The sequence below is a fragment of the Neofelis nebulosa genome, chromosome 4 (genome assembly GCF_028018385.1).
Source record: "Neofelis nebulosa isolate mNeoNeb1 chromosome 4, mNeoNeb1.pri, whole genome shotgun sequence".
NCBI lineage: Eukaryota > Metazoa > Chordata > Mammalia > Carnivora > Felidae > Neofelis > Neofelis nebulosa.
In genome coordinates this window covers 161,104,940-161,126,521 of record NC_080785.1, presented here as the reverse complement: position 1 = coordinate 161,126,521, position 21,582 = coordinate 161,104,940, and the positions used below count along the sequence as shown (strand labels likewise).

Below are 21,582 nucleotides of genomic sequence, written 5' to 3'. Positions count from 1 at the left end.
ACTTCAACTCCTGTCTCTCCTTCCGGAGCCAGAACGGTGCAGTTTTACTGCAGAGTCCCCGGTGAAACAAACCTCTGAATTCCCTATAAGCGTTATTTCTCTCTTACTTACTGAAAGCTTCTCTTGAGCCAGGCGGTGTTAACCGAGCCACATAAATATGCCAGAGCACTTGCTGTTTTTCTCTGTCTCACTCTTTTTTAAATGTTCATTTATCTTTGAGACAGAGGGAGAAAGAGAGAGTGCAAGCGGGGGCAGGGCAGAGGGAGACGCAGAATCGGATGCAGGCTCCAGGCTCTGGGCTGTCAGCACAGAGCTCCATGGCGGGGCTTGAAATCAGGAGCCTCGAGATCATGACCTGAGCAGAAGTCGGATGCTTAACCGGTTACCACCTTCACAGTGAGGCCTCCACACAGTACCCTACGGTAACACTGACCATTTTCCCAATGTTCTTTCCCCTCCCCTCTTTTTCTCTATGGGACAGATGACTGTTGCACTGCTTATCTCCTGCGCCCTCACTAAAAATGTATGTTGAATGGATGCCGGATGTATGTCCGTGTCCGCTTTTCTCCCCCAAGATGATGCACGTGACTTTGGGCCCTATTGAGGTTGCAAGAAGATTGTATTCTGAGGCTGTGTGTCCCCAAGAGCTTAGCAGTTTTTCATTTACCTCAGTAACGGTCACTCATACTTACTTATTACACCTCCAAGAGGCCTGGTGCCGAGCTTTTTATAAAAACATCTAACCGGGGCGCCTGGGTGGCGCAGTCGGTTAAGCGTCCGACTTCAGCCAGGTCACGATCTCCCGGTCTGTGAGTTCGAGCCCCGCGTCAGGCTCTGGGCTGATGGCTCGGAGCCTGGAGCCTGTTTCCAATTCTGTGTCTCCCTCTCTCTCTGCCCCTCCCCCGTTCATGCTCTGTCTCTGTCTGTCCCAAAAATAAATAAAAAACATTAAAAAAAAAAAAAAATTTAAAAAAAATAAAAACATCTAACCTGCCCCATGACCCGGAGTGGTGGGGTTAGGCGGAGAGGAGTGCTGCAAGGCTTTGCCCCTTAGTTTGGTCTAAGGCGGATGGGGATCTACAACACTAAAGGCTCCCTTTTACTGAATTCAAGAGACCTGTAATTACATTCTGGAGAACACACTACACGTGTATGTTATGACATTTAATCTTAGTCATTCCCTTTCACCTTTCCATTTCACTGGGAAGAAAGGTGAGAGGCTCCAGGTACCAAGAAATGTACGCTGTTAATGCTTACCTACTTCCCTACTCCGCCAATGATTTCCTGAGTCCTGTGCATCCCTACTTCTAAAGCGTCCCAGGCAAGCCCCTCCACGTCTTTACTGCCAAAGCCGAGGATACAGGAGGCTGGATGGAGACCAAGTGTTTCACAAGAAACTGATCTTTACTCAACAAAGTTCTACACAAGTGGAATCTCACGCCACCTCGGCGCCAATCCCCAGCACGGCACAGTAACAAATGGACAGACCCTGGAGCCCGTAGGAGGAGGAGGGGGAGGGGGAAGGAGGGATGTGGAAAACAGAGGAACTGCAGATCGAGGCCAGTCAGGGTCTGCAGCCCTGGGCAGGGAAGAAGGTTGAGAAGCTGAAACTTCGTTGTGCAAAAATCAACCAAAAATAAATTAAAAAATTAAATAGTTTTCTTAAAAAAAAAAAAAAAAGAAGAAGAAGAAGAAAGAAAACTAGAACCAGGCTCCCTTTCCTGAATGGCTGGAGCCCCCCATCCTGGGTGGAGAAGGGGTTACCAATCCCAGCAGCCAGCCGCTCCACCCACAACCCCCAAGGCCCAGTAGAGGATGCCCCAAAAAACTGGATTACCAGAAAATTCAATGGTACCTAATTTTTTTTTTCCTTTTTTTTTTTTTTTAAACAAATGGCTTCCAGAGACCTGTTGGGAGTCTGACAGGGTAAGGAAGCCAGCTGAGTTTATGGAATGTGCACCATGTCCCCCTTGGAATCGAGGCAGGGCCCGACCCTGTCTGGGAGAAGACACAAGGCTGTAACGGGGCCGGGTCCAGGGCCCTGCGGGGATGAATGGAACAAGTCCCAGGATGTAGGAATCCAGTCAAAGCCCCACAAAACGACCCCCAGAAAAGCAAAAAGTAAGGGAGGAGAAAAAGGAAAACATTAAGGGGGCTGCAGGGCCCGGTTCAGTTCTGAGGCCAAGTGAGAAGTGACCACACCCCCCTCGCCCCTCTAGGAGTGCCGCCCACACTGTGACTGCATCTCCAACCATTCCCAGAAGGTTCCCTAGAATCACTGCCCCTATCTGGTGGGGTCCTGTAGCCCGCTGGGAGCCATGAAGACAGGAAGCCCCAGGGACAGAGAGAGTGGGGTCGGGGGTGTACCACCTTCTCCTCCTCCAAAGCCCTTCATTTGCTTCTTGCTGGCAAAGCCTGAACGTTCATCCTCTGTCCCCACCAATTAAATGCCCTGGCCCCAGCCCTCGTGTTAAAACTCAGGCTGGAACCTGAGAGGAGGGCTCTTAAGAAGCACAGAGAAACAGACTGCCCTTGAAACGCACTTGCTTATGGAGAGACGCAGGGAGTAGAGGTCAGCAGCTCTGGCTGCCCCCAGCCCTCTTCAGGAAAAAGGTCCTGGCCCGGCGTCTTCAAAAGTCACTGGAGCACAGTGGGGGGAGAAAGGGCAACCTCTGGCCAGCCTCAGCCACTCCGGCAGTCCCCACTCTTCCGGCTGGGACACAACAAGGAGGGGGACGCACGGGCTGTGGATGCCACAGAGCCGGCAGGAAGTGTGCGGAGCAGGTCCGAAGCGTGCGCGAGCTGACTCGGGCGGCCTGAAGACAGCCGTCCTCTTCCCCCGCCCCAGGGTCCCGGCGGAGGCCCCCCAACCCACCCAGCCCTCCCCAGTCACCAATTCCGGCAAAACAGCAGAAGCTTCTTAAACTCTAGATGCAGGTTACACGGAAGGCCTTACGGGTTAACTCAGGGGTTCACTAATTCTACTGTCTCCATGCAGTCGGGGAAATGGTGGGGCGGCTGGCCCAGCCCGGCTGGCTGCAGCGCCGCACATGCGTGTGGCCACGTGTGTACATGTGAGTGTACGTGTCTCTACAAGGACCCCCCTCCCCGCCTGCTTTCCCCTCGCCTCATCCTAAGCCGGATTCGGTCGGCCGTGTTGAATCTGCCCTCCCACGAGGCTGGCCCAGGTGGGCTGCCCGAGGTGACCCCGATCGAGCAAAGGGCCCTTGCTGCCAAGAAGTCCCACCCCCCTCCCCTGTTTGTAGGATGAGTGTGGAGACCCCACCCACTCGCCCGCTGGCCGGCAGGCCACACACACCCGTGGCAGGTAGGTGGACGCGGAAGGCGTCTGGATTTGGGTCCCGCTCACTCCTCCCTAACCCCCCTCGACCAGGGCACGGCGACTTCCGGACGCAGCGTGCTCCCCAGCAACCCCTCCAACGACGCAGACAGAAACCTGTGGGGAGAGGCGGGGGTCAGGGCCTGCACCCCTCCGCCCCCCTACAACAGCCACAGCGCCCCCGCGGGCAGCCTCCTCACCTGGCGGTCGCGAGGCTCATCTAGACCCCATAGAAGGCGGCCAGCCTCTCCTTGAGCAGAGGCGGGAACTGCTCGGAAAACTGCTGCCAGTTCTCCTCCCCGACTTGGTCTTTGAAGCCGTGGAGAATCTGCGGGGAGGCCGGGGGGCAGGGGGTGAGGGGCGCCCCAGGCCAGAGCGAGAGGAGCTCGGCCTCCCTCCCCCCGAAGCCCTCCCGGCTGCCGACTCCCAGGGATCGCGGCAGGGCCACGCGGGAGCTCACCTTATAAAACATGTCCCGAAGGTCATCCTTCGGGCTCACCCAGGAAGCCACGGCGTCGCAGAAGAAAATAAAGTCCTGAAACACGACAGGTCCCGTGTGAGGGGCCGCCGGGCCCGGCCCCCGCGCCTTCCCTCCAGGCCCAGCTGCCCCAACCTGCACGACGCCCCCGGGGTTGACGCCTATCATCATGCAGATGCCTCGAAAGGCCGAGTCCTTCTCCTCGTTGTCCCTGATGTTCCTGAGGGACGTGCACCTGTGGGGGAGGTGAGCAGCAGGCAGTGAGCCGGCAGGGCTGGGGCAGGATGGGCATCTGTGGTGGGGGGGGCAGGGGGGTGGGGGGGTGTCAGTGGGGAGCGGCAGGTCAGCGAGCGGGTGGCGGGAGCGAGGGTTCGGCGGGCGATGGGTCGGGAGGCATGCACTTAGGGGTGGGCCTGTCCCCCCCCCCCCCGCCCTGCCGCCCGGCCCACCGTACGCAGGCCCCACGCAGGGGGGCACACACCAAGGCCGGATGAACTGCTGCAGCATGGGTGCCACCTCCTGTGGGCACACGTAGCCCAGGCGGCCGATGGTGATGGCTGGAATGGCAGAGGGACTCGTCAGGCGACCTGCAACCCCGAGCGGCCCCGGGACGGTACGTGGCGGGGCCTCTGGCACGAGGCACCAGCCCCGCCCCATGGGCCCCAAGGGAACAGGCCCAACCGGGGTCTCCCCCGAGGCCCACATCTTTCTCGGGGCTCTCCTCAGAACCCCCTTCCACGTCTTCCCAGAAACCTTCCCTGCTTCTTTCCCAAGGTCTCTTCGGCACTACCCTCCCGGCTGGGAACCCCATCCAGGTAAGGGGACGGCAACAGCTCGGGCCTGGTGCCCACCTGTGTTTTCCAGCAGCGTCTTGGGGGTGTTGGGCCGGTTGATGATCTCCACCAGGTTGTTGAGGACCATCTGCACGTAGGGCTGCATCTCTGCCCCTGGGGGACCGGTCAGTCAGAGCCCCGCACAGCCCAGACCACCCATGCTGACCTCAGCTGCATCTACACACTGACCCCCTGCAACCGCTGAGGGAACGGAGAACATTCTCCAGCTGGTCCCCGGCTCAGGACCCGTGGCCAACCAGGGGCAGACCCAAGCCTTCCAAACGCCAGAAGCTTCCTTGGAGTCACAGCTCCAACACCGGGGCGAGACCGCATTACCCAGATTCCCTGTGGGGGTAGGTGGGGAGGGAGAAAGCCGCCAAAGTCTCCCAACTGATCCCAGTGGGCCGACTGCGTGGGGGCGGGAGGTCGCCAAAAGTCCAGTCAGAACAGGCCGCCTGTCCCGCCTCTTTAGGAAGACCAATCACAGACGGCCTTTCAGCCATTTGGGAGTCTCCCAGAGGAAACCACTCAGAGAGGTCTTCTTGCCAGACCAACTGCGGCAATCCTCAAGGAGCACCGGGGCTCTCTCCCCAGGGGCCTGGCAGGCACGGCCAGGGGTCTGCCCTCAACAGGGAACAGACCGATGTGGGTGACAGCGCGGGGCCCGTCAACTTGCAGCACACTCACCCATCTGCATGCAGATCTCGCCGATGGCCCAGGTGGCATTGTTGCAGACAGAGATGAACTCAGGGTTCAGGTTGGTGCCCAGGATGGGCATGAACTCGGCTGGTGGGGAGAAAGAAGAGTGCTGGGCAGGGGGGCCAGCCAGGGTGAGCTCCCGGGCCTGGCCCGGGCAGACCCCATCAGACAGTACGAATACATCCCGATTTGGTCATTGTCCTCCCAGGGTCGCTTCTCCATCACTCGAGGCCAGGGCTGGGGGTCGCGGGGGTGATGAGATGGGCATCATACCGATACAGGGCTTGACGTGGATGAAGCAGGCTTTGGTGAGATCTCCCAGGAGGGCGAAGGAACTCTGCCGGACCTCAGGCATGGAGTCCTGGGGGTCAGAGCAGGGCTGGCGTGGCAAGATGCCCCTCCCCCCAACCAGCAGGGGTCCCAAACTAATCCCTCCCAGCAGGCCAGCTAGGGGAGCAGCCCGGGGAGAACGGCCTGACCCTGCCACTTCCCATCGTGGAAGCTCAAGGCCCCATCACGGGCACTCGGGGCCCGTGAACTGCAGGGCTTTGCTCACGGTACCGCTACAGGAAGGGGCAGGGGTTAACTGCTGCCCGTCCGGAGACCCTGGGGGTGCGCACATACGTCAAGTGGGAGGGGCTTATGCTTTCCTATTTCCTCTTTGTACCTTTGTTTTTGTTAGGAATCTCTATGCCCAACATGGGGCTGGAACTCACGACCCCGAGATCAAGAGTCACATGCTCCCCGGACTGAGCCAGCCGGGAGCTCCTTGTTTTTCAACGAGATTTTACTCATGTCTTCTTTGAATCACTTTTTAAATTAAGCACAAGCTTTTTTTTTTCCTACGGGTCCCTTTCTCCTGTTGTCCGCGGGGCACACCCCGGGCCGCAAGTCAGGCTTGCGAGGGGCCCGCCCACCTGCATGCACTGGAAGAGCAGCGTCATGATGTTGCTGCGGGCCACCAGCTGTTCCACGTGGCCGCCCAGGCCCTCGGCCAGGCCGCTGAGCAGGTCCAGTGCCACGATCATGAAGTCCTTGTCGGGGGCCTCATACTGCTCAGGGTGCTGGGTGTACATCTGGGCACAGATGGGGCAGGCGGGTAAGGGGAGCGGGCCCGGGCTGGGGCAGCCGCAGGGCGGGGCAGGGGTGGTGCGATGCTCACCATGGCCTGGGCCAGGGTCTTCTGCACCAGGGTGACGCAGCGCTGGTAGACTGGCTCGCAGTAGGGCAGGAAGCCGCTCTGCAAGGCGGTGGCCACCGATGACAGGCACTGGTCGGGCGGAAGGCAGGAGAGGTGAACTCAGGAAGGATGGGGCAGGGCTTTGGGAGAGGGCCTGGAGCCCACCCACCTCTAGCAGAGGGAAGAGGTCCTTGTCTTCGTCCTTGAGCTCGTTCCACTTCTGGATCAGCGGAGGCATCAGCTTCTGGATGTATTCCTGAAAAGGAAGCGTGAAGTTGGGGCCCCCCGCACGGGGGTGGCAGCCTGGAACCCGCAGGGCTCTTCGTGACTCAGAGGCACCTATCGCCTGAGTGATGAGGTCTGGGCTCCTTGCTGTGGCTCATGGGGCCCTACAGGGCCTTGCCATCCAGCCAGACCCCCAGGCCCTTCTCGTCCCTAGCCCCGGCCTCCCCTCTCCGCCCCCCTCGGAGCCCAGGTCGGCGCCTCCTGGTTCCCGCAGGCCCCCGAGTTTCCCCAGCACAGCACTTGCCACACTGTCGCATAACCGTTTCCCCCGCTAGACCGGGAGCAGGGCGAGGGCGGGGGCAGGGTCCGTCTGTCTGCATCTCGAGGTCACGGCCATGTCCCCGGCGTGCGACACGAGGTTGCCGCCAGGTCACTGGACGCAAAGGGGCATGAGGATCAAGAGAGGGAGATGCCGTGGGGCCTCACCGGCTGGTTGAGGTGGTGGCCCACAGAGTCAGCCAGGGTGCCGATGGCGTCGTAGAGGATGAGCAGGTTCTTGTGCTGGTACTTGCCGAAGGCGAAGACGAGGGTGTCGAGGATGTAGCTGAGGTAGGGCACCAGCTCTGTGCAGGCCTCCTCCTCCAGGGTGGCGAAGGCACTGGAGTGGGGAAGGGGTTTAGGGGGGCGGCCGCAGGCGGGGCTGGGCCCTGGGTGGGGTTGTGGGGAGGGCATGCACCCGGGATCAGCCAGTACGAATACGTGAGAGATCAGCGTGACGTCAAGGGTCAGGAGTATCATCACTTCCCAGGAGGCAGCCAGTGGGGCAGGGGTGGGGGCCGTGGGGCCAGGGCTTGAGGGTCACCTGCAGGCCGCCTCCTGCACCCTCTTGTTGCCATCCAGGATGCGCTTGAGCAGCTCTGTCATCAGAGGCTTGAGGTGCATGTCAGGTGGCTGACTGACCACCCAGTGGGCATAGCGGCTCAGCGTCCAGCAGGCAATGGAGCGGACCAGGGCCTTCTTGTCCGACAGGCACTGGATGAGGTGCGGGATCAGCTCGGGCAGGTAGGGCACCATGCCCTGCATGCAGCCTGCAAGCAGCAGCACAAGGGCAAGCCTGAGCCCAGCTGGGCCTGGCCACACCTCACCCTCTGCACAGAGCTCAGTGGCACCTGCCATGGGGGAGGGGGACACTGAGGCTGGGAGGTTGAACCACAGACACGATGGCTCAGTCACAGAAACGGTGAAAGGCAAAGCCGCGATGGGAAGCAGCGTCAGGACAAGCCTTTCCCCTCCACTGGCTCCACCCCGTGACAGTCACTCATTAATTCACAGATGGCCGGGCAGCACGGTGACCAAAATGGTCGGGAAGTAATTTTCCTTTTTCAACCTGCACTCTACGCCCAACGTGGGGCTCGAACTCACGAGCCCAAAATCAAGAGCTACACGCTCCACTGAATAAGCCAGCCAGGCACCCCAAGTACTTTTCTTTTGAAACATTTCTGGGGTATTTGTGCTTTTTCTATTTTTCACATTTTCTTAAAAAAAAAAAAGCCACACATGAATCTCTTGTTCGGAGAACACAGATAACAGCACGCCATCTAATGATCCAAGACCCAAGAACTATTTTAACCAGTTATGGGTCAATCCCTCGAGATACTTTTCCGCTAAAAGCTAGGACGCCTGACATAACCCGTTAATTCACGTTCCCGTGCTAACGTAACGTACGTTGGGCCGGTTATGTGAGGAAATCTTTCTTTAGATAAACTTTAAACACACGGTTCCTGTTGTCGCGTCTGAACTTTTTATGAGAGGCCTGGAGGCTGAGGCGGGCACTGGTGACACCTGTAACTCAAGCTGTACGTCCCACCGGGACGAAGGAGCGCAAAAGGCGCGAAAAGGACAGAGGTCTGCATAAACACCACCGGTGGACTCTTCCGATTCACAGGCCAGCCTGGGAGCTGGCGGCAGGCTAAAAGCCCAGCCGCGCCCTGGGTGACCGGGGAAACGGCGTAAATCTCCCCGCACCCCAGTTTCTTCATCTATGCGCCCCACCTCATCGGGCTTGCGCTGAGCCCGGGGGACCGGGCTGCCAGCGTGGGGCAAGCGTTGCAGGCTGCCTGTCGCTTTTCCGACCGTAACCGTGCCGACAGCCTCGCAGAACCGCTGTCTGTGAGAATTCAAGGGGCGGGGGGGGGCGTGCACTGTGGGGTTTGGGGGTTCCATTCAGGCCCACGGGCCGTGGGGAAGAGTCACATCCCAGAGCTGTCTGGAGGGCGCAGGGCAGGCCTCAGAGAGAACCTGGGGGTGGCGTCGCCCATGCTGTGCGGCCACACCCCGGACACAGCCCTGCCTGGGCCACCCCGTACCGTCCCGCACCAGTGAGGGGCTCAGGGGCCAGGCCCCTACCAGGCGGGCGGGGCACTCACCCTCCGCGATGGCGCCCAGCACCAGGATGCCCGACTCTTTGACCACCCACTCAGGGTGGAAAAGGAGCCCCTTGAGCAGGGGGAGAAGGTGGGGTAGCAGCTCCTCCCGGAAGACGTTGGCCAGGACGTCCAGTGCAGCTGCCGAGCACTTCCCTGGGACGGGAGGGGTAGGGGAGGGGGGCAGAAGCAGGGAGGCTCTTTGGGCGGCTGCCAGCCTCCTGGACCGTATCCCCAGGATCAGAGATCGTGATTAGAGTCGTCACGATCTGCTCTGAGGAGGCCCCTCATCACCTCCCGAGAGGCAGCCCCTGGGCTTCCTGCCCCCGACCCCCCAGGCCCCACAGGCCAGGCCACGCACTCAGATTCCAGTCGGACAAAGCATCGTCGTCGTCATCGTCCTCTGCGTCCTCCGAGCCATCAGGCCGCTCGGCCTCATGGGGGAGCGTCACTGTGCGCGACTTATGGAAACGTGGCTTGATGTCCTGCTCGCTGTCGGGGACCGCCTCGTCCTCTTCCACGTCCCCCTGTGGAAGGCCGGACAGATCACTAAGCACCACCAGGGCCCGCAGCCCCAACGCCCCAGCCCTCACCTGCCTGTTCACGCCCGGCGGTCGGCCCAGACTGACCTTGAGCAGAATGATGTCGATTTCTGAGTACTTCATCCCGTTTACCAGGATGGGGATCAACCTGTGGGGAGAGAGGCTGTTCACTGGGATGGGATGCAGGGGTCCCCAGGAGGGCTCACAGCCTGGGCAAAACGGAAGCAACGAGGAGCCAAGGGGCAGTGTATGGAACTTAGGGCTATTATCCCAACCTAGTCAACCATGGTCACTGGGACAGAGCTGACATGACTCCTGGCTCCCCACGAGGGCTCTTGACCCAGACCTGGCCACTCAATGAAGTCCAGACCCCTGAAAACGCCAGAGAGCTTCAAACGGTGGCCGAACCCTAGCATGCTGTAAGGCAAGGACATGAGGCCCTTCCCTGGGACGGGCCAGATTAGAGAAGAAACAGGCAGGGCAGCCAGGCGCCCTCAGCTGGTGCCCACGCACCTCGGGAGAAAATGATTCATGACTCGGGGACAGGCGAGTGATCCAAGCTGGCCAAGGAAGGTGAGCCCTAGGACTTTTGCTGGAGATACTGGTTGAGAGAGAATTTCTTTATTCTGAGGTTCCTAAGCTTGAAGGTAAGCAGAAGACCACGGCACTACCATGAGGGAAGGTCGTGCCTGAGGACAAAGCCAACACAGGAGTAGGTCTGAGACCACACAGACATCTTTGACATCCTTTGAGCACCTGGATCCAGCTATGCCTGCAGCCTCTGCTGATTTTTCATTTCTTTCACCTATAATTTACCGCATTTAAAAAAAAAAATTTTTGGGGCGCCTGGGTGGCGCAGTCGGTTAAGCGTCCGACTTCAGCCAGGTCACGATCTCGCGGTCCGTGAGTTCGAGCCCCGCGTCAGGCTCTGGGCTGATGGCTCGGAGCCTGGAGCCTGTTTCCGATTCTGTGTCTCCCTCTCTCTCTGCCCCTCCCCCGTTCATGCTCTGTCTCTCTCTGTCCCAAAAATAAATAAAAAACGTTGAAAAAAAAATTTAAAAAAAAAAAAAAAAAAAAATTTTTTTTTTAACATTCATTTTTGAGAGACAGAGGGAGACAGAGCATGAGTCGGGGAGGGGCAGAGAGAGAGGGAGACCCAGAATCCGAAGCAGGCTCCAGGCTCTGAACCGACAGCACAGAGCCCGACGCGGGGCTCAAACTCACAGAGTGTGAGATCATGACCTGAGCTGAAGTCGGACGCTTAACCCACTGAGCCACCCAGGAGCCCCCACATTTTTAAGTCATTAGAAATTATCTTCTTGTCGCCTGCCAACCAGAAACGCACAGGGATCGAAAGTAAGCGGAGACAGAGAACACAGACCGAGACTAACACAGGAGACAACCAGAGGGAAGGCAGAGTACAGCGAGGGGTGGGGGCTGAGGTGGGACAGAGGGCAGCAGTGGCACTCACTGGACCAGGTGGGAGGCCAGGACTTCCTTGCAGATGGGCTGCTCGGCCAGCGTCAGCCAGAACTCACAGGCCTCCAGGGCCACGTTCTCATCGTGGTCCTGGGTCCTCTGCAGCATGTACTAGGGCAGGGTGGGAAAAAGACTAAGGCCTGGCCCAGCCCGGGGTGACTCCCCACCGGCCGCCCACCCACAGCACGCCCGGGCTAGCCATGCACACCTGGATGATGCTGTGCATGTGGGGGATGAGCCTGTCGATCCGCACTTCCAGCAGCATCACCAGGGCACGGCACACGTTCTTCCGCACCTCAGGGTCGTCGTCCACGGCCAGGGCGAACAGGTGCTGCAGGGAGGGTGGGATCAGCTGCAGCCGGGCCCTCGGCCCTTGCCCTGCTCACCCTCAGCCCGGCAGCCCACCTCGATGAAGGTGTCGATGTTGTCCATCAGCGCCTGGGCCCGGTCCATGATGAACTGGTTCACACAGGCTATGGCATGGGACCTGGCAGGGAGGGGGGCACGTGGGTCGGCCCTGACTCCGCCCACGCCCAGCCCCTCCGCAGACCCCCACCCCCACCCTGGGAAGCCACACCCACCGGATCTTTGGGCTGCAGTGCTTGAAGAACTGTAAGAACTTGGGGATCATGATGTTGAGGGGCCTGTTGAGGGCATCGCTGTCCAGGAGCTCGGATGAGTCTTCGCAGATCTTCTGCAGGGCTCCGAAGGCCCCCTGGGTGGAGAGGAGCGGGCAGACGGATGTGAACCCCAGTCCGGCTCCCCGGCTCCCGCCCAGGCGGGCCACAGCCGCTCACCTACCTCACAAGTGTTGTAATCCTCCGAGTTGAGCAGGTTGCACAGCTGGGGCAGCAGCTCGGGCCACATCTGCAGCTCGCCCTTGGAAGCGATGGTGGTGATGAGAATGCCTGGGGCAGCCGGGAAAGGATGCCACCTCAGGCTGGGTGCGGGCCTGCCGCGCACTCGCTCCGCTGGCTCACAGGCTGTCCGTGCGCGGTCCCCCAGAAGCCCTACACGCTCCTTTCGAGATCCTCGGGGCCCTACCGTAAGCCAGCTGTTGCAGGCCCGGGGAAGCAGCACAGAGCTACATACAAAAGCCCTGCCCTTGGGAGCAGACTGCCTAGTGAGAGAGGCTCCGAGGTAAAAATAAATCAGCAAAAGAACTGGGAGGCTAGATGCCAAAAGCTAAGGGGGGAAAGAAAGCAGAGAAGATGGCCGGCAAGGGCTGAGAGTGAGGGCAGCAATTTTTTTAACGTTTTTTTTTTTTTTAATTCTTATAGGGGCGCCTGGGTGGCTCAGTCGGTTAAGCGTCCGACTTCAGCTCAGGTCGTGATCTCGCGGTCCGTGAGTTCGAGCCCCGCGTCGGGCTCTGTGCTGACCGCTCGGAGCCTGGAGCCTGTTTCGGATTCTGTGTCTCCCTCTCTCTCTGCCCCTCCCCCGTTCATGCTCTGTCTCTCTCTGTCTCAAAAATAAATAAACATTAGGGGCGCCTGGGTGGCGCAGTCGGTTAAGCGTCCGACTTCAGCCAGGTCACGATCTCACGGTCCGTGAGTTCGAGCCCCGCGTCAGGCTCTGGGCTGATGGCTCAGAGCCTGGAGCCTGTTTCCGATTCTGTGTCTCCCTCTCTCTCTGTCCCTCCCCCGTTCATGCTCTGTCTCTCTGTCCCAAAAATAAATAAACGTTGAAAAAAAAAAATTTTTTTTTAATAAAAAAAAAAAAATTAAAAATAAATAAACATTAAAAAAAAATTTTTTTTTAAATTTTTATAAAGTTTATTTAGTTTTTGAGTAACTCTACACCCAACGTGGGGCTGGAACTTACGACTCCGAGGTCAAGAGTCGCATGCTCTTCTGACGGACCCAGCCAGGAGCCCCAAGAACAGCAATTTAAAAACGGGTGGCCAGAGCAGGCCTTGCCCAGGTGACGCTTAGCTCTCTGAGCAAAGACTGAGGAGATGAGGGGATGCTGTCCAACTCCCTGGGGAAAGGGCATCCCGGGCAGGTGCAAAGGCAGGCTGGGTGTGCTCAAAGACAGGTGAGGAGCCAGAGGGGCTGAGCAGGGGGTGGTGAGGGTGGGGAGCAGGTGGAGGCGAGGGCTGAGAGGTGACAGAGGCAGGTTGTGCAGGACCACGTAGCCTTGGGGAGGCCTCGTACCACTGATTAGAACCCCAAGTGTGAAGTGCAATACGCGAATGAAGGGCAGGGCCGTGAGACGGTCTGGTGGCTGAGCCGAATACGGCCAAAGGGAACACAGGTGAGGGTGACGTAGACATAGGACTTAAAGCCAGGAGGTGGCAGTGTTTCCCCAGCAGGGTGAAGCTGTCACTGTCATCACTCTAGATGACTCTGGCTCCTGCTTCTGCTGGAAAAGGGGTGACCTGCGGTGGGTAGGCTCTGAGGACTCGGGAGTGCAGTTCCAGCCCTGTCCCTGTCTGTGCGAACTTGGCCACGTGTCCTAACCCCTCTGTGACTCAAAAGGGGGGGAAAAAAACCCACTATGGGCCCCTAAGGATGTTGGAAGCTTCAATGCTTTAATTCAAACACTTAGAGCAGAACCTGGCTATCTAGTGAACTCGGGAAGTCCAGATCCTTCTACTGGTCTCACAGTGGGTATCGTCGGGGCTAAGGGTCACTTAACAGAGGACGCAGGCCCCAAGATCAGCATTTCTGGCAGGCCCAGTATCTATTCCAACTTAATACTATTTTTGTGTCTTTGTTGCATGTTTTTAAGGTTACCTGCTCTTTATGGCAAACAAACATCTTTTCACTTAAAAGCTATCTACAGGGGCACCTGGGTGGCGCAGTCGGTTAAGCGTCCGACTTCAGCCAGGTCACGATCTCGCGGTCTGTGAGTTCGAGCCCCGCATCAGGCTCTGGGCTGATGGCTCGGAGCCTGGAGCCTGTTACCGATTCTGTGTCTCCTTCTCTCTCTGCCCCTCCCCCGTTCATGCTCTGTCTCTCTCTGTCCCAAAAACAAATAAAAAACGTTGAAAAAAAAAATTAAAAAAAAAAAAAAAAGCTATCTACAACTTTAGGGGGGGCCTGGGTGTCTTAGTAGGCTAAGCATCCGACTTTGGCTCAGGTCATGATCTCACGGTGCACAAGTTCGAGCCCTGAATTCGGGCTTTGTGCTATCAGCACCGAGCCCCCTTGGGATCCTCTGTCCCTCTCTCTCTCTCTGCCCCTCCCCTGATCATTCTCTCTCTCTCTCTCTCTCTCTCTCTCTCAAACTAAACAAGTAAACTTAAAAAAAAAAGCTAGATACAACTTTCTTCTAAAAGCAACGTTAAAAAGCTGACAATTTAAAGAATACCAACATAGGGGCGCCTGGGTGGCGCAGTCGGTTAAGCGTCCGACTTCAGCCAGGTCACGATCTCACGGTCTGTGAGTTCGAGCCCCGCGTCAGGCTCTGGGCTGATGGCTCAGAGCCTGGAGCCTGTTTCCGATTCTGTGTCTCCCTCTCTCTCTCTGCCCCTCCCCCGTTCATGCTCTGTCTCTCTCTGTCCCAAAAAATAAAATAAACGTTGAAAAAAAAAAAATTAAAAAAAAAAAAAAAAAAAGAATACCAACATAAATCCATTGGGGGTCAAGTACAGCTCAGTAAAGGTGGGGGAAAAAAAAGCAAGCCGGTAACAAAGTGTTGAGTTGGTGTTTATCAGTAGTGAAAAAGCTTGGGGTAAAACAGCTAGAGAATTCTCCATCGTCCTTCCCTTAACTTGTTCAGGCAGCCCTCCGAGAGCCAGGAAGGCTCCAACACAAAACTAACTCCCGTGTCATCTCATTACTGGGGAGAAATAGCCGAAGACGCCCAACTCCTCAGGACAGGGAGGCCTCGGGTTCTAACGTGCTACACCCTCAGGGCCTAAACACTGAGTGATGGCCTCAAAAGAAAGAATGGCTATTTCGGGGGGAGTGGTTCAGAGCACAGACCTGCACTGGCCACTTCCGAGCTCTGCCACTTACCGGGTAAGTCCCTTAACATCTCTGTGCCTCAGTTTTCTCATCTGTAAGATGGCAATCGTAACGGAACTACCAACCACGGTACTGGAGCCTTCAGTGAACTGATACTCTTAACAGGCTAAAAAGCTCCTTAGCTGAGAGCGAGAACTCAGGGGTCCTCACTGGCCGATTCCCACTACCCGCTCTCACCTATGGTGGCTCGGATGAGTGAGGAGGCATCGCCAATGTTGTTGAGACACTCCTGTTTGATGAAGTCGGCCACGGGTGGCGGAAAGCTCTGGTAATGCGCCTTCACGTTGTTCTTGAGGATGAGACCGCTGAGGGACCGAGTCGGCTCGTCTGGGGAAAGAGGGCCGAGGGTCAGGGGACCACAGGGGAAGAAGCGGGGTCCGGCTGGAGTGGAGGGGCGCTGAGGACATACCTTCCGACTTGAGTCTGGTCAGGACAAAGATCAGGTAGTTGTTGAAGTCGGGAAACTGGTTCAGTTGTTTGAGTTTCTGCCAGGCTGTTAAGGGACTTGGGAGACAAGGGCCTTCTCCTGGTGGGTCCCCTCACTGTCCTGTGGCTGAAAGTCCCTCTGCCCACTGGGATGAGGTGGCTAGCTCCTGGGACCCCACCTGTCAAGCTCCATGCCAGAATAACACAGCACTTCAGGCACCTGAAACTCATCCAGGTGGTGGGGAAGCATGGCTGAGCCCCTCTGTCTCAAGGAGGCGGCTGCTACTCAGTCCTGCTCGCCACCAGTCCCACGTTGCCTGCTTTTTCAAAAAAGGAAGGGAAGTCATATTTTCAAGTGAAACTTGCTGATGGTTTAAGTATCTTAACCTTTAAGTCAGAGTATTTCAAACCTCAACTGAAAAAAATTAATCCTGACGGTGAAACTAACCAAAGGCCCAGTGCCAGTGAAAGGTGTTCCTCCTCCCCCTCCCCACAGGGCCACATTTTCTCTGCACGTGGGACCCAAGGGGTCGGATCCCTGCTTCTCTGCCAATTGTAGCTCCTGACAGAACAAGAGTCTGGGGATTAGGGAGCGGGCCCCTTCCTCTGGCCTTCAGGGGCTGCAGATGTCTGCCCAGTTCCCCCTGGGCCCGGAAGGAAGGAAGAAGGAAGGATACATCCTGCACGATGCGCTGCGTGGCTGTGTTTGGCGACTGCGAGTCTTTGAGCAGCTGCAGGACCTGCTGCAGGCCCTGCTCATCTGGCTGCCAGTCCATGGCGCGAGGTGAGCTGCGGGGGTAGGGGCCAGGGTCAGCGCTGGGTCCCAGGGGCCCCGTGTGAGCCCCGGGCTGAGCCGCCGTGGAGGTGGCCGCAGCGGCAGCACGACGGGAGCGCCCTCGGCGGACAGGCGGGGGTCGCCCGATCCACACCAGCCCAAGTGCGGGGTCCCGCCAGCTGCGCCATCCACGTCCGCGCAGTCTCGGGCTAGGGAGCGCAGGCGAGGGGATATGGAAGCGGGCCACGGGAGGCGGTGGCGGGGCCCCGGCGGGGCCTCATCAGGCCCAGCGCGGCGCCTTCGGCCCAGGACAGCCCATGCTGCCTCCGCCGGCTGCGGGCCCTCCGGCTTCCGCCAGCCTCACGGCCGTTAGGCAAGGCCCCAGCCACCTCTCCATCCAGCGGCCCTGCCCCAGACCGCGACAGCGCCCCGGCCCCTGCGGTCTCCCTGGTCCAGGCACGGTCCCCAAAGAACCCTCTTCTTCCGAAATCCAGCCCTCACGCTCCGCCAGATCCCAGCCGCCTCCTCCGCCTTGGTCTGGTCCCTGAGCCTCCCCAGATGCACGGCCTCAAGGTGCTCCAATCGTCCCGATCCCTGCCACCCCCTCTAATCTGTCCCTCCAAACTGAGCCGGATGCCAGACTCTCCTCTTTTTGGCCTAGCCAGACTCCATCCATAGATTCCCCTTCATCGGGCCCGAAGCAATCCCCAGACAGGTCCGAGTTCCCTCTCGGAAAGACAGCCAGCCAAGCCCGCCCACCCCACGAAAGATGACCCCTGGACGGGTCCCCGTCGCTTTCCCCAATCAGGTCTGGCCAAGTCTTTCCCCCCTCCCGCCCCCTGCCCCAGTCAGCATTAACTCCTGCTGACGGATCTCTGCTGTTTCCCCCAATCAAGTTCGGCCAAGCCCCCCACCACCTCGAGCCGGAAACCCACTTCGTCCGATCTCTGCAGCTTCCCCCAGTTAGGCCAGGCCGCCAACACCGCCCGGAGCCTTTCCCCCCCCAACGGATCCTAGCGACGCCTCGAAGTCAGACCCAGCAAAGCCCTCTTGAACGAAGTCTGACGCCCCTCCCTGTCACGGTCCAAGAAGACCCCCCCAACTTTTCACTGAGGCCTCCCGCAACCAGACCCAGCCAAAGCTCCACCAAAATAGCCCCCCCACACACACCCGATCCTCGCGATGTTCCCCAATCAGGCCCTAAGCAGTCCCCAGACGCTTCCCCCAGATCCCCTCCAGCCAGACCCCAGCCGCCCCACTGGCCCGATTCTCGAGGCACCAGAGTCTGGCCGGGCTCCGAGGCCCCACCCCCTAAGCCCGGCTCGGTTTCCCCCTCCCCCGCCCCGGCCCGTTCTCGCTGCCTCGAGAATGGGGCCCAAACCAGGTTCTCGGCCTTTCCCAGTCAGGCGCGGTCCCGACGGCCGGGCCGCGCGCGGCGCAGACCCGGACCCCGGCGGGGGTCAACGCAAGCCCGGGCCGAGCCCGTCAAGCTTCGGGTAAGGCCCACTTACCGGGCCCCGGGTGGCAGCAGCGGCGCCTTGCGCTGCGGCTTCTCCTGAGACTCGCGCGGAAGGAGGGAGCCAAAGAGAGGGAATAAAAAAAAAAAAAAAGAAAAGAAAAAAAAAAAAAGAAAAAAGAAAAAAAAACGCGGCCGTGGATGGGCCGCGGCGGCTTCCGTACACCGTTCAAACTGGCCCAGCTGAACCAATGGGGAGAGGCAGTCATAACACGTGGCCTGGCTCCGGGGAGAACCGGTCCCCGCCGAGACCAGGTCACGTGACAGGAGAGTAGGCGGCTCTCCTGGCCTCTCTGGCCGTTAGGTCTTCCCAGCGTCTCGTTTTCTCAGCGTGTCTCACGCCCGCCTGACAGCGGCTCTTTGCTGGGAGCGGAGTTTGGTGGCGCGTGGGGACTTCAGGTGTTTGGTGGACCCGGTAACCTCTCGGCCACAGCTAGTTGCGCCTGTCCCCCCACTCCTCCAGGAATTGAACTGTGTCTTTCTCCTCGCATCCAGAGGATGCTCCTGGGAGGAGCACAGTAAGCGCCCTCGTGGAAAGACCAGAGAAGACTTAGCCTAGGGTGGATTTTAGACCCCAGAGACAAAGGAAGGAAAGCCGGACAAAGGGAGCGGAGCTCCTGAAGAAGCCTCTGCCACATTTTGTGTTATTTGCTTTCCAGTACCGTTTCATACTTTTTATGCGGATCTGAGAAAAACCCACATGAATATGAAATTCTAAATGAAATTAATAAACGCTGAAGCAAAAGGCCTAAGTTGAATAGGGTGAAAGAGCCCAGTAAATTTAGGCGAGGTCAGGGTCATGATGAAAGGCATCTTCGTAATCCTTTCGCCACCTGAGGACAAAGTAGGGCACCCCTTTTAAGAGCAGAGCAGGGGGGCGCCTGGGTGGCGCAGTCGGTTAAGCGTCCGACTTCAGCCAGGTCACGATCTCGCGGTCCGTGAGTTCGAGCCCCGCGTCGGGCTCTGGGCTGATGGCTCGGAGCCTGGAGCCTGTTTCCGATTCTGTGTCTCCCTCTCTCTCTGCCCCTCCCCGTTCATGCTCTGTCTCTCTCTGTTCCCAAAAATAAATAAGAAACGTTGAAAAAAAAAAAAATGAAAAAAAAAAAAAAAGAGCAGAGCAGGATAGTAGGGAGGAGCTGGAGACCCTGGAGCGCCTGTTTCCCTCTTCCTAGCCAGGCCAATAACAAGGTGGGCAACCTCCTGCCGCTTTGAGCCTTGGTTTCCCCACTTGTCAAATGGGTATAAGAACAGTTTGCTGGGTTGGAGATCATCAAGTTAAGCATTACCAGGCCTGCCGTAAACTGTCTTTAAAAACGTGGCTTTGACCACCCCCCCCCCCCCCGCCCCCAGACCTCAAGGCCGTCCTTTCACTGTATTCAGCCACACCCTAAACCAATATTTACTGAATTGACTTAATCAACTAGGCCTCTAATCCCAAAGGGCAAGCCAGCACTGCCTCAAGAACTTTTTGGTTTCAGGGCAGGCAGGTCAGTTTTTGCCCCAACCTGGAGGAAGGAGACACGTTTCTCAGCCCACTTTCCATTAGCAAAGTCAGCCCCCCTCCGTTCATTCATGAAACACAGGTGCCGAAGACCTCTCCACTGGGGCCTCCCAGGTTTCAGAAGGATCTGATGGCGCCGAACGCCACTCAGTCGGGGAAGACTCCCTACAGGAGCAAGCTAGTTTCCCACCTTTGCTGTACCGAAACCCGGCTGGAGAGACACGTGCGGAAACCCGCCGCCTACGCATGCGCAATGGCCTTCCCTCGCTTGCCCCGAGGCCCCAGAACTACAAATCCCGTCTCACCGCGCGCCCGCGTTGCCGCGCTTACGGACTCTGGCTGTGACTCAAAACCCCGGGGTCTGGAACCCCCCCCCCCCCCCCACCACCCGGAGGTGGGCATTGAGCAGAAGGAAGAGTGACATTGAGGGGCTGGGACGGGAAGTTTCGGGAACGGGTGTGGGAGTTTTCTGTTCAGGGTTGGGGATTGCTCCAGATAAGGGTCAGGTGGGGAGAGAGTTGGAGATGGGCGAGAAAATTTAATGCTCACCTTCTTTTAATATGTCAAGTTTCAAAAAGAAAATAATAAGTCAAGTTCCCATTAGTCCCGCGCCAAGCCTTGGGGGAGAGGAGAGTTGGGCAGAATAAAGTGGCCCACCCTGCTTTTGTGGTCCAAGGTATCGGCCCTTGTGTGATCATGGAAGTCTTTCTTCCTCTCCCCATCTAGTGGATTTGAGTACTGAATCCAGACTTTTTCCCTCCTTTTTTAAGGGAGGCTCCATGCCCAAAGTGGGGCTTAAACTCACAACCCTAAGATTAAGAGTCACACACTACTGAATGAGCCAGTCAGGTGCCCTCATTTCACTATTTCTTAAGACCTACCCTACTGCCTGTCAGGCAATTTCCTAACGTAATTCTCACAACAGCCCTGTACACAGCAAACTTACTTCAACTAGAAATTTACTTCAGCTAGAAACAGTGCAAAAAAGAAACTCAAGGAGCTGGTGCTCCACTGTTAATCTGAAATGGGAGACAAAGGCCTCTCCGTTTACAACAGTGTCTCTGCTTGAGCATCTCTTTGCACTGCTCCCACGTGTAAAGGTCACCATACGTCCCCCAACCCAAGCCAACTGCTTCACCCAGAGAATAATGACAGCTGTTTCAAATAATGTCAGGGTTAATGTTGACTTCATCAATATTGCCCTTCCTTTAGAACTTGACTCGGGGGCGCCTGGGTGGTGCGGTCGGTTAAGCGACAGATTCTTGATCTCAGCTCAGGTCATGATCTCACAGTTGGTGAGTACCGGGTTCTGGGCTGATGGTGCAAAGCCTGCTTGGGATTCTGTCTCTCCTCTCTGCCCCTCCCCTGCTTGTGCTCGCGCCCACGCTCTCTCTCTCCAAATAAGTAAACTTAAAAAAAGAAAAAAGACCTTGACACTGCCGATGCTTCTGTATTTTACCCCTATTTTATAGATGAAAAACTTGAACCACAGAAAGGCTAAGTGACTTACCCAAGATCACACAACCAACAGGCATCAGAATAGTTTGAAGCCACGACCGTGTGACTCACCAAACCCTGAATTTGATTCTCCTTCCCCTTCAGGCTTTCCCCAGGTCACGACTGGCGAATGCAGTGAAGGGGGATGCTGGGACTCCATCAGCTCCTCCTGCCTCCTGACACTCCAGAAAAGAGGCTGAGCTGCTGCAGGGGCGACCTACTTCTCCCACTTGTGTTTCTTTTTAAAGATCCAGCGGCTGCTGGTGCCTTTGAGGGAGGAGGTAAGGGTGGCGCGCCATCGGCCTTCTATGTCCCCTCCCCCAACACTACATCCCCGAGGCTAAAGTTACACCTGGGCCAGCTCACCATCCCAAAAAACAGGAGGGAGAGACCTTTGAGCCAATGTGGAAGATAAACCGGACAAGCCTTGCAGCAGGAAGTTAGCAGGAAGCGAGAGGGGCAGGTCTCCTTGTCCGAAGCCCGCTACTGCTCTTCTCTTTGAGGAGCCAGGGGTGCTCTCAGCTGGGTGTCTTTGCACCTGCTGTTCCTTTGGCCTTGAACACTTCCGAGGATCTTCACTGCTCTCAGAATTTGGGGCAAATGTTAACCTTCTCGGGGCCATCCCTGACCAACTTAAACTTGCCATCTCTCCCACGCTCATCTCTGCCCCCCTTCCATACACCCCCCCACCCCCATA

At 57.7% G+C, this 21,582-nt stretch overlaps 1 protein-coding gene, 1 long non-coding RNA gene and 2 other non-coding genes across 10 annotated transcripts; 1 reads left to right on the top strand and 3 right to left on the bottom strand.

Annotated features, from left to right (window-relative positions):
- Positions 1-1,385: 1,385 nt before the first annotated feature.
- TNPO2 (transportin 2) lies at positions 1,386-20,980 on the bottom strand. Of its 7 annotated transcripts, none has more exons than XM_058727901.1 (25): positions 20,958-20,980; positions 16,274-16,385; positions 15,580-15,655; positions 15,348-15,497; positions 12,001-12,107; positions 11,781-11,914; positions 11,605-11,686; positions 11,408-11,530; positions 11,192-11,310; positions 9,808-9,868; positions 9,540-9,705; positions 9,182-9,334; positions 7,618-7,843; positions 7,242-7,413; positions 6,700-6,786; positions 6,513-6,620; positions 6,268-6,426; positions 5,624-5,711; positions 5,339-5,437; positions 4,670-4,765; positions 4,300-4,405; positions 3,954-4,053; positions 3,801-3,875; positions 3,541-3,668; positions 1,386-3,457 (listed from the first exon to the last, which is right to left on the bottom strand). In XM_058727901.1, the coding sequence occupies exons 2-24, from the start codon at positions 16,370-16,372 to the stop codon at positions 3,561-3,563; spliced, it is 2,694 nt and encodes an 897-aa protein (XP_058583884.1). In that variant the 5' UTR covers positions 16,373-16,385; positions 20,958-20,980; the 3' UTR covers positions 1,386-3,457; positions 3,541-3,560. The 7 variants fall into 7 exon arrangements, with proteins under 7 accessions (XP_058583884.1, XP_058583883.1, XP_058583886.1 ...); XM_058727900.1 differs by lacking the exon at positions 20,958-20,980 and adding an exon at positions 20,899-20,921; XM_058727903.1 differs by lacking the exon at positions 20,958-20,980 and adding an exon at positions 17,883-17,995.
- On the top strand, positions 4,602-5,557 carry LOC131510593 (uncharacterized). Its single transcript, XR_009261108.1, has 2 exons — positions 4,602-5,004; positions 5,124-5,557. It is a non-coding gene; the product is annotated as an uncharacterized LOC131510593 (long non-coding RNA).
- LOC131511264 (small nucleolar RNA ZL2) lies at positions 5,508-5,583 on the bottom strand. The gene has a single exon (XR_009261457.1). It is a non-coding gene; the product is annotated as a small nucleolar RNA ZL2 (small nucleolar RNA).
- LOC131511250 (small nucleolar RNA SNORD41) lies at positions 7,493-7,562 on the bottom strand. The gene has a single exon (XR_009261445.1). It is a non-coding gene; the product is annotated as a small nucleolar RNA SNORD41 (small nucleolar RNA).
- Positions 20,981-21,582: the final 602 nt, after the last annotated feature.